The 11,200-nt window shown below is 41.1% G+C and overlaps 1 protein-coding gene across 1 annotated transcript; it reads right to left on the bottom strand.

Annotated features, from left to right (window-relative positions):
- Positions 1 to 317: 317 nt before the first annotated feature.
- NDUFAF4 (NADH:ubiquinone oxidoreductase complex assembly factor 4) lies at positions 318 to 7,135 on the bottom strand. Its single transcript, XM_037059740.1, has 3 exons — positions 6,812 to 7,135; positions 6,189 to 6,292; positions 318 to 2,540 (listed from the first exon to the last, which is right to left on the bottom strand). Exons 1-3 carry the CDS (start codon positions 6,945 to 6,947, stop codon positions 2,256 to 2,258), a joined length of 525 nt encoding a protein of 174 aa, XP_036915635.1. The 5' UTR covers positions 6,948 to 7,135; the 3' UTR covers positions 318 to 2,255.
- Between the last annotated feature and the right edge of the window lie 4,065 nt (positions 7,136 to 11,200).

Here is an 11,200-nt window from a genome sequence, read left to right as displayed (position 1 = left end):
ATCCAGGTTCCAACACTTACTATGTAATCTTGGAAAGTTACTTTTGAGCTCCATGCTTCCATTTTTCCTCTAAACTGTGGATAACAGTACTTACCCTTAGACCTGTGCTAAATATTCAGTAAGCTAATACTCATAAAATACCCAGATTGGTGCCTAGCCCCGTAACTGGCTTTGCTAGCAATTACTACCTGCCTTACAGGTAAGCGCATTTCCAAGCCCACATGGCTAGTGGTGATGCTGAGACCACAGGCAGGTTTTCTGACACCGCTACTTCCCAAGTGCTCCCCTATATATAATAAAAAGCAGTAATAAGCCAATGAATGACATAGGACATACTTTATTTTATAATGTGACACCATGTAACAGTCACCTTTACAGCTGTCTACCCACGGTAGAGATTTGAATAGGGAAAATGGCTCAGAAATAGCACTATTAGTGATTCAAGTATTGATCTTTATTTGATAAAGGACAGTAGTTTTAATGATTGATTTTTCAGTTTTAAAATGCAATTTTATACATTTTTCTTTAAAATAACAGTTTTGAACTAAATACAAACTACGTATATTCATATAATGAAACTGCATTTGAAAACAAGCTTAAAAATTTCCTGTCAGTCAATTTTGTTCTTCTCAGTATTAACCATGCCTAATTCCATCACCATGCTGAATGCCTCCGCACCTTTCACACCATTTCCAGGGCACTTCCTGGGAAGTAATGATGTCTACCTTTCCTCAGACAGACAGCGCTAACCTGGAATTTTTCTTACCACGTTCCCCAAAGCTCCTACAACCCACACCTTCTGCTCTTTTGAGATACGCTTCCTACTGACACTAAAATTTTGAAAACCTAAATTCTAAGGTTGTTTCATAAACTACAGAATAATCTTAAACTAGGTCAAGAAATTTCCTCAGGCCTCCACTTGCAATTGCATCAAGCAAAATCATACTTGTTGTCTCTTATTATTTTATCCCCACAGTAACCCTCACAGTTAAGTAAGGCAGCATTACAATCACTTATACAGAAAAGTCCATCTCAAAGAGATTACACAGTCTACCCAAGATCTCCCAAGTAGTTAGTATGACAGAATTAAACTTACACAATTCTGCTCAGGACCCCGGTTCTGGTATTTGGTGTCCTCATAAATGTATTAAATGAAGCAACAACTTCCAAGTGCCTTGCAATGTCACATTTTTCACTTCTACTTGCTGTTTTTTTTTTCCCAATCAACATTTAAATTAGAAAGTATACACAGGGTCTGGCACAAGTAAAGCCTCTTTTTATAACAAAGTCTTGTATTAGAAAATCATAAGCTTGTAATTCTGTAACATAACAGTATCACACTCAAGTACACCATGACTTTGTAGATGAAATGTCCAAATTAAAACTGTAAATTATTACACCCATATTACCCTACCAACCACACTCAAGCAGGCCTTACTTCTGCCAGACCCTGTATATCTGGTCACCAAACTTTATTTATTGCGATTCTTTAAGTATTCTGTAAAAGTTTCTTGTATTTTTACATTAAGTCTCAAGTAAAGTGAACTTTTTAGATAGCTTCCACTTCTGCCTGCCTCCCTGAAAGCTTTTGGAGTTACTTGTTTGCCAAAGTAGAGATTTGCTAAAATTTTGTAAGTGCCAAATAATGTTTTATAATTATTTTGTTATTTTTATAACTATTTTGTTATTTCAAAACAACAAAAGGCCTTACTAATCTGTATCCCCAGGGTAGTAGTAAAAATGTCTTTTCTATTTATTTTGTACGCAGTCTCCTGTCTGCTTTCCGGTGCTATTCTACCTGACTGTCAAGTCTCCCTTTCCCCAAGAAGCAAATGTCGGTCTTGGGAGGCAGGAAAACCCTTACCTTCCCTATCCACAGGGAAAATACACTAACCACCTGAACTGGAAGATGGAACTTTAAAGGTTAAATGAGGGATTCAGGACATTTCCTAAGAGGTCATATGACCAGTTTAACAACTGGTATGATGTGCCTAAAATAACCCATTAACTCCTATTTGTAATGAATTTATACAAATGCTATGTAGTCATGCTGATATTACATACAAATTAAAGTTGAAAACAAAATTTATTTTATCAGTAGTCCTGAAAATGCGGCAGAGCTCAATAAATAGGATGCTCTCAGGAGGAGGAAGCTTTAAACATCAGGTAACGTATATAATTTAATATGCTAAAAACGAGAGGACAAACGGCATGGGGACAGGGAGTACACAGGAAAAATAACTCCGTGATTTCCTTCATTTTGACTGTATTGCTTTCTTGTCTCCAGGAGGGAAGACTTGGACTTCAAAAGTAACAAAATATTTCAGAAGAGAATTTACATCTTTCTGTTCTAGATGGTATTCTTCTGCTATTTTCTCGGCAGTCCATGTATCTGGATGAAGTTTATGATTGTTGAGAAGTGTCAATGCCTCCACAGTGGAAATTTTGCCTTTGGGAATGTTCTCAATATTCATGTCAAAGTGATGGCCCTTCGGCAATCGGAACTCCTTTGGCTCTGGACGTGTTCCAGCATCTTCTGCCTGGTATCAAAAGACAAAGACAAATGAAAAGGCTTTCAAGATGAGAGAAAAGATTTGATACCTACAGCATGCTTCTCAAATCTACAAATACATAATATACCTGCTTCTCTGAAACACATTTTCTCATTATAATGGCATTCTGGCCACATCACAATTAAATAACTATAGCTCAATCTTTAAGAAATTAAGGTAATTCTAGAAAATAACACTCAGATGTATACTATCTACTCACATCATTTCATTTGTATATTAAAAGAGCAATAACTTGAATAGATCAAGACTGCTTCAGAAGGGCAGGGCTCTGATGCGGCCTTATCGGCTCCATCCTGTTTCCTAGTTTGCCATTTTATATCCAATGCCTCTAAATTCTGTGAATAAATTTAAATGCTAGAGATTTTGCCTCTCAAGAGAAAATAAATGAATACTTCTAATACTCAAGCAAAGAAAAACGAAACATTCTACGCACATGCGCCTTTCTACCTGCCTGCCCCTATCCAAGCTGCGCTTCATTCCTGTTACCTCGTTCTGCACCATCGTGCCTGTCCTTGCACCCGCCCTGCCTAATGCTGCTGTTTGGTCAAAATATAAAAACGCTCCAGTCACCTTTTAAAAACACCCACAAACCCAACACCAACACTTCCTTCTTTTCAGTTAAGCTTTACAACATAATGATTTTGGTGACACCTAATCCAGAGGATTAGATGTCAATCCAGAAGGCGCTTTTCAGGCTTCCTCTAAAGTCACCGCAGCATCTCACGCTGGGTTTCAGCGCCACCTTCCTCCCAGTGGCCCACCTGTCTCTCCAGTAGCGCCTTCGTCGTTTGCTCCTGGGCTCTTTCCCTGCTGCTGCCCCTTAAATGTCGGTGTGCGCCAAGCTGTGACACACAGCTTCTGTCACCCTGTACTCCATCACTCTTCCCAAGTAAGCCCACATCACACCTGCACTTTCATCACTACCCAAATTACTTCCAAAGGTGATCACAGACCCGTACCTTTCTCCTTACTTTCAGACCCAAACTCCCAAATGCCGAATGGGCATCTCTACTTAATCTACAAATACCTCCAAACCAACACATTTAAAACTAAACTTATCCCTTTCCTCTGAAAACCCAATTCTCTCCCCATATTCTCTATCTCAACACGGCCCACTTCCCACATCCCATGCCCTGAAACTTCTCCCATGTCCCGTATACTGACACCTCCCTCATAATATCCAATCAGTGACAAAGTCCTATTGATACCGCCTCCAAGGTCCCTCTGGAAGCCATTCACTTCTCTCCCAATTACTCAATCACCTTAGTCCAAGCCAATGTGTCTGTGTGTCTGGAAGAAACTACTACAAAAGCTTCTTAACTGGTCTCCTTTAACTGGATAAAACAGTCTGTTCTCTCCCAGCCCATTCTCAAAATGGTCCCTGTTATGAAGCAAATCTCAAGTCACTTTTCCACAAGACTCTTCAATGACTTCGCTTGGTGACAGGACAAAACCCAAATTCCTTAGCAAGACAAAAAAGGACCTCCGTGCTCTGACTCCCATCACCCTCACCCCACCTCATTTCTCCCAAATTCATCCCTCACACTTCCCCATAACTGTGCTGAACTCTGACCCTACTCCAAAGGTGTGATATGATCTAGTACCTTTGTACTGAAATTATGGCCTGAAACATTCTTCCCAACTTCACTTTCCAAAACTGAAAGCTCCCTGTAGACCCATTTCAATTACACTCAAAATCCAAGCAGAACTTATTAAATAGCCTGATACTCTGCCTCAAGTTCATCTGGAAGAAAAACATGTGACAAGAGCTAAGAAACTTTTGAAAAGGGAGAGAAGGTCTAATGCATATCAAGATACATTATAAACCTCTATAAATTTATAAAGTCTGATTCTAATATAGAAATAGAAAGATCAATAAGTAAAACTGAAATCCATAAACAGACTAGTATGTGTATATATTAGTATTTTAAAGGAGTGAGAAAAAGGACAGAGTTACTTAATAAATTATGTTTAGACAATGGACCATTCAGCTAAAAAAATCTTCACACATCACTGTACTTAATGGCAAACAAAAATTTTGACATAAAATACACAGTAATAGAAGTACTAGGAAAAATTCAGAATACTGTTTTTATGTTAGAGTGAGCCCAGGCTTCCTAAAGCACAAAGGACAAAATGGTGTTATTTCACAGACTTCTGAACAATAATAAATTAAAAAGTCAGATCAAAAATAATTATTTCACATAAGGCAGGCACAGTCACTGATGTCTAGAGGCATCACAAATGTACTGCCAAAAAAGAAAAAAAGGGACAAAGAACATAAATAGGTACCTCAACCTTTTTTTTACTCACTCCCCATGAGCCTTTTTAGACTTTCCTAATAACGCCTTTAAATTTTAATATCACTGTATATCTCTTTATGTATTGTATCTCTATACGGTTTACATGTAAAAAGCATTACATATTTTTGCTCCCCAAGAGCCACTTTTCAAATGCATGATTTCGTGTAACATGAGAAAAACAACACTTGGAAATATTACTCAGCAACTGCCTAAAAATAACAAAGAACATGAACATCAACTTCTACTGTCTTTTTTATGTGAGCATGTGGTGATAACTGAACCCAGTAACTGCTATTACATGTAATAATTTAAAATGTTTATTTTACATGAATTTTATGTCTCTTCTCTATCAAAAATTATACTAATAACTATACCTGTACAGTGTATTGCTTATCCAAAAAGAGAGTGAGAACCAGAGAATTTTATAATGGAAAGAAATTTGGAAGTTGTCACAGGCACTTGCCTCTCCTTTGATCAAACTCTTCTCCCTACTTAGAACCTTCCAGCCCCCACCCACTTACTGGTTAACTCCCACTCATCCTTCAGGCCTGAGCTCAAACATGGCTTCCTCAGAAACCACCCTCGACCCTCCAATTTCAAACAGGTCCTCCTGAGACACTCACAGTGCCTATATTTCTCCTTTAATATTTTCTCCCCCACAGACATATCCGTAATTGTGGATATGGCTGCTCATCTGCTTAATGCCTGTGTCCCTTGCAATACCATAAGCGCTGTGAGAACGAGGACTAGATTTTGTTCATCACTATATACAAAGCATTTATGCCTGGCATTTATGGATTTACATATAGGTTCCCACTCCCAATGCATTGTTTTGCATATGCTATCTAAACACCTCCTTAAGAAACCAATTAAAAAACCCAAATACCACCAATACAACATTAAAAGAATCCCTGAGGTTAAAACATATTTCAATACACTGAAGGGTAAGAAGAGTTTTAAAGCTCTCCTTTGGTCATTCCACTAGACAGCCACTAGAACAAATGACAACCACTTGAAATACCTTACCAAATCCCATAAGTCTTGAAATAATACAAAATAAATCACACAGTTGCATTCAATCAGTACTTTCACAAGTCCTTTAGAATTTCAGTAAATAACCAGTGAACCAAGGCATGTGTGTCTTGCTTAGACCACTGGACTTAAACTCTGGCAATGCACTGTATTCTGGTCACAACTACACTGATGTTTTACACTTACAGAGCTCCTCACTCTTACTATTTGCACACTTTTCTGATAATTATCCTGGAGTGCAAAAAGGAAAAATTATTTACTTAATTAAAACACACATTACCTGCACAGAAGACATAGGATCCTTGGAATCAACATACACAGCTTTCAGTAATGACAGCAGTTTGTCATCTTTTCTATCGATTTCTTTCTTAATATCTGGATGGCCTATGGAAAGATTGTCACATTATTAAAGCAAAGTTCCCTTTGAGATCCTAAACACTTAACACGCGCCAGTCACTTTTAATTTTTTGTTAAAAAACCACCATTGGGACAGCACGAAACACGTTTTAAAGTGAACCCAAATGCTAGGTCAGGCTCGGTGTCCACCGTTCTGTGAAGACACCTGGGGACAACTTCCGTTGCACGTAAGTCCTTCTGAAAGTGATTCCCTCTACCAAAAGGCCCTACGGAACAGGCAAAAAAACCCAAAAAGGCAAAAAGCAGACGAGGACCGAGGCAGCGGGTGCATTCACCGGTCCTCACCTCCGGACGATGAGGCCAGAGGAGCCGCCGATACAACAGCTGGCCCCAGGGGGCTGGCTCAGTGTCACCGGCTCCGTGGCCGGACCCGAACCACCGCGGCCGAGTCTTGTCAACCCGGCCACTGTACCCACGTCCACCCGCGCGGCACTGCCCGCACAAGAAAGCCCGCGAGCAGGGCCCAAGCACCCAAGCACCACGTACTGTTCATCTGATCTCGCAGGTGGCTCTTGGTGGCGGGGTGCCTGGGAGCGGGAGAGGGCTTCATCTTGCTGATTTCCCGTTCCGCCCGGTTCTCGAGATTGACATTCCTGATCGCGCGCGTCACCGCAGCCCCCATCTTCTCACAACATGATGCCCTCAGGTTCACACTGCACGTGGGAATCCCGGCGAGGGTGACCCCCAGGACGCACCGAGCATGCGCAAACCGCGGTCGACCGCTTCTCGCACCGGAAAACCAGCGCTAAATGCGCGCCGTTTGCCCCCTGGCGGTTGGGAGGGCACATGCCGCTTCTCCTCCGGGAGTGAATCAAAGCGCCTTTCTCCGGGCAGGGGCTCCCACGTGCGGTTGCCTCGGAAGGGAGGGGACGGACCTTAGGGCTCGGACGCACTCTGGTTCTCAACTCTGGAGACTCCTGAAGACACCCGGGAAGCTTTGAAACAGTTCCATGCCTTTCATACTTTCTGATTTAATTCTCTGCAGTGAGGCCAGACATTGGTTGAATGTCTTTCCACGTGATTCCAAAGTTGCTGGCTGAGTAGGGAAAGTCCTTAGGATATTGACCTTGAAGTCCCTGCAGCGAAAGAGGAGCCGATAAAAATGGAACCACCTGTAATTGAACCCGGATAAAGGAAGGTTTGAAAAATGCCCTTTCCTGCTTTTGTGAAAGGAACGCAATGAGGGTGTGCTCGTTTTCCATGAATACTTTTTCTCTGCCGCTCTTTTATTTAAGTGCCCTTTGTTTTCCTGTCTCCTTGCCTGATGCATTTCTGAACCATCCTGTCCTCTTTGGCTTGATTTGTTACATCCCGCTCTCATAACTCGTCTGATCTAATTTCATCCATATCACTTATGCTGCCCATCCTTTTCTCTTTATTTTTGAGAGTAATTTGTGTTATTTGTCCATACTTTTATTTTGATACTAATTTGTGTTAAGTGCTGAATCAGCGCGCATTCTCGTTTTCCGTGCCTTACTCTTTTCTTTTTAAACCAGGGAAACCTTCGAGTAACTTAATGAAAGTCACGCCAATTAGACATTTTTTTAAAGTGGTGTTCTTCGCCCCCCACTTCTGAATAGATTACTGTGTTGCTATTTTTATTTAGATTATTTAGAAATATTGTCATTAATCCATTCTAAAAGAACCAACCAGGAAGTAGCAGGGTTTCCAAAGCTACAATATTTCTCACATACTGCGGCTGCAAAGACCTGTTTTTGGTGTTCCAAGATCTGCTCAGCAGAATGAGGTTGGCTGTTGGTTTTGCTTAGTTTTGCTTTTAAATCGGGTAAAAGCGAGGAAAGAGTCTATGTAAAGATAATCGTCTTGAAATAATAATAATTTTTTAAAAGGAACTGGTAGTTTTACTTAAAGAAAACTAATGCAATTATTAAATATATTTAACCATAGCAAAAGTACTACAAGGACCCTAGCTTCCACCATAGATTATCATGAAGAGTTTTTTACTGGGATTGGTTTTGGATTATAGAAATCAAATCCAGTGTTCTCTGGTAGAGTTAGTTGGTAAATTATCCTGAAGGTGGCAGGCTACTCCAAGATTTCCATTTTGGGGACAAGCCTCCTCTTAACTCCGTGCTTTTTAGCCCAGGTGTTTATAATTATTTCCACAGGTGCCAAAAAATTTTCGTCTGCCTCATTATGTCCAGGAGCTTCAAAAAATTATTGTAGCAGTTCCACTCATTGCCTGTTAAAAGTGAAAAATGGTTTTCAAGGACATCTACCACATTTCTGGCAGCCTGAAAAAGTAATTTTAGACAGAAGTTACAGGCAGTGGAAGTGTAGGTTGCTGTGGGGATCACCCCATGAAAGAATTCCTTGAATTCCCACATTAAGATAGAGTTTGGACTCAACGTTTATGGGACATCCAGCCTATGCCAGCTGCTCTGCCTGGTCCTGGCCTGTTGCCGCTGTTCCCGTCTACAAAGAACAGGAGAGAGGGCAGGGCAGGGGACTCCACCAGAAGGGCACAATCGCTTGTGACCCCTGAGAATCATCATGGAATTAAAACTTGAACCACAATGGCATAATTCCAGCTCTTCTTGTCAAAACATGTAATTTAACAGGAAGTCTGAAGTCAGAACTCCCCCTGGGCTTATGTTAAGGATTGATGTCAGGTCGCCAACTTGAATGTTGCTCAGAATTAAGCATCTGTCTCAGTGGATTGTTATGATGGGTATATATTTCTGAAAACCTCAAGATACAACGGAAATAAACTCAGGATCTTGCCAACATACCAGAATATAAATTCTATGAGAAAACAAATTTTTGTCCATTTTATTCACTGCTGTATCCGTCACATTGAACAGTGCATGGTACACAATAGGAACTAAATAAGTGTCAGGTAAATCTCAAATGAACCCAAAGATAAGCAAGGCCTCTGAGCAGGAGTCCAGACCCTAGACAATTCTCTATTCCCAAACACCATCCTCTTTGCTAAAAGTCACTAATTCTGGTGAACTACAGTCCTCACCTGAAAGTTGGGGTAATAGTAATTTTGATGGGTTTCACACAGTTCAAAAATTTGAAGTGTCTAGTATGGCTAGAGTGTCATCCTGATACTTCAAGGTGTGGGGTCGATCTCTGGTCAGAGCACATACAAAAATCAACCAATGAATGCATGAATACATGAAATTAATGTATCTCTCCTTCTCCCTCTCTCTAAAATCAATAACAAAGTATCTAGTATACTACCTGGCTCAGAATATGATGTTTCACATTTGTAATGCTTTCATTTTCCAGAGGAGCAGAGAGAAATTTGAAAAAAAAACCACAAACGTCCTGAAGCCCTGGTCTCTAGGTGAACAAAAGGGATACAATGACTAAATATCTGAAAGTAAAGTAAGACCCAGGTTCTTCAAAATTTTAATTTTAAAAAATGGTGTGCTAAGTTTGACTTTTATTTGCTGGTTCGTGTGCTCTGCACACCCGGGGGCATCGCACTGCTGGGCTCTCTGAGGTTGGAATTTGGGTAGCATCGTTAACTCAGGAGCACAAAGTGCCACCTGTTTTTGCCTGACACTGGCGGCAGAAATAGTCTCTAGCTAGTCCCCCCCCGCCGCCCCCCCCCCGCCCGGGCCCTGCTTGCTTTCCACCCAGCTCCTCAATCTCTCTCTCTCTCTACCTAGACTGTTACCTTTGTGCACCCCTTCCTTTGGATATAATTCAACATTTTGTATTCTCCACAGAGATGGCAGTCACTAAACCCAGGAAACTGGTGGGTGACTCAAGGAGTCCAGGATAGCCCTCAGAGGTTTCACAGACTCAATCCGAACTGCTAGTGGCCAGCTCGGCAGATTTGCAGGGGAATGACTCATCCTGACAGTGAGAACCTGCCCAAGGCCAGAACTCCAGCTCAGGGTCCAGGGCATTAGTGAGGCCAACCAAGGTCATTTACAACATTCCCGGGCTGGGCCAGTTCCATAGTGATATATAGTGATGCACTGTTGTAGGTTATTAAACCTTGAATATTTGGGAGAAAAAACAAAAGCATGCGAGGTTTTGAGCAGATGCAGTATGCATACTGAGAAACATGGGATCTCATAGATCAGAATTACCAACTAGCAGTTACATGCAGGTACCTGCTCTGTGTCTGCTACACTCATGACTGTTGCCGTGGTGTGAGTTTTCTACTAGTGCTAACAAATTACCACAGCAGAGTGCCTTAAAATAGAACGAAATTATTTTATGTTCCTGTAGGTCAAAAGCCCGAGGGTCTTACGAGGTTAAAATCAAAATGTCAGCAGAGCTATCTTTTCTCCTGGGAACTCGAGGAGAAAATTCCTTGTTTGTTTTGTTTTGGTTTTTTGGCTTCTAGAGACTCCCAGTCTTTCTCGGCAACCAGTAATTGCATAACCTGATTGTCCTATCTTCTTCTCTAAGTATGACTCTCTGTCTCCCTCTTTCCCTTATAATACTCTTACAATTACATGGACCTAACATGAATAAATCCAGAATAATCTCCCTGTCTCAGGATCCTTAATGTAATCACATCTGCAAAGTACCTTCTGCAAGTTCTGGGGATTAAGAAGTAAACATCTTTGGGGAGCTGTTGTTCCGCCCACCACAGTGCACTCACATCTACCAAGGTAGCTGGGATCATGCAGTATAAGTCAAAGAATGATGGGGAAAGTGCCTAGTACTTTTCATCCTGGGCTTCCCCAAGCTTGTATTCCAATGAAACTACCTAAATGTTGAAAGAAGAAAACTACCTTGTTTGGGAGTAGCAGTCTTTCTCTCAGGGTTTGCTAAAGAGCCATAGTAGCTTGCTAGTAAATTTGACACTAATTTTCCAGCACTGCACAGGGAGGCACTCTTTCTTATGTCCCCACCCTCTCATCTTTGGAGTACCTGGGTCTG

Source organism: Sturnira hondurensis, unplaced genomic scaffold (genome assembly GCF_014824575.4).
Source record: "Sturnira hondurensis isolate 20B ecotype Veracruz unplaced genomic scaffold, ASM1482457v3 Scaffold0011291, whole genome shotgun sequence".
Taxonomy (NCBI): domain Eukaryota; kingdom Metazoa; phylum Chordata; class Mammalia; order Chiroptera; family Phyllostomidae; genus Sturnira; species Sturnira hondurensis.
This window is presented reverse-complemented; position numbering and strand designations above follow the sequence as displayed.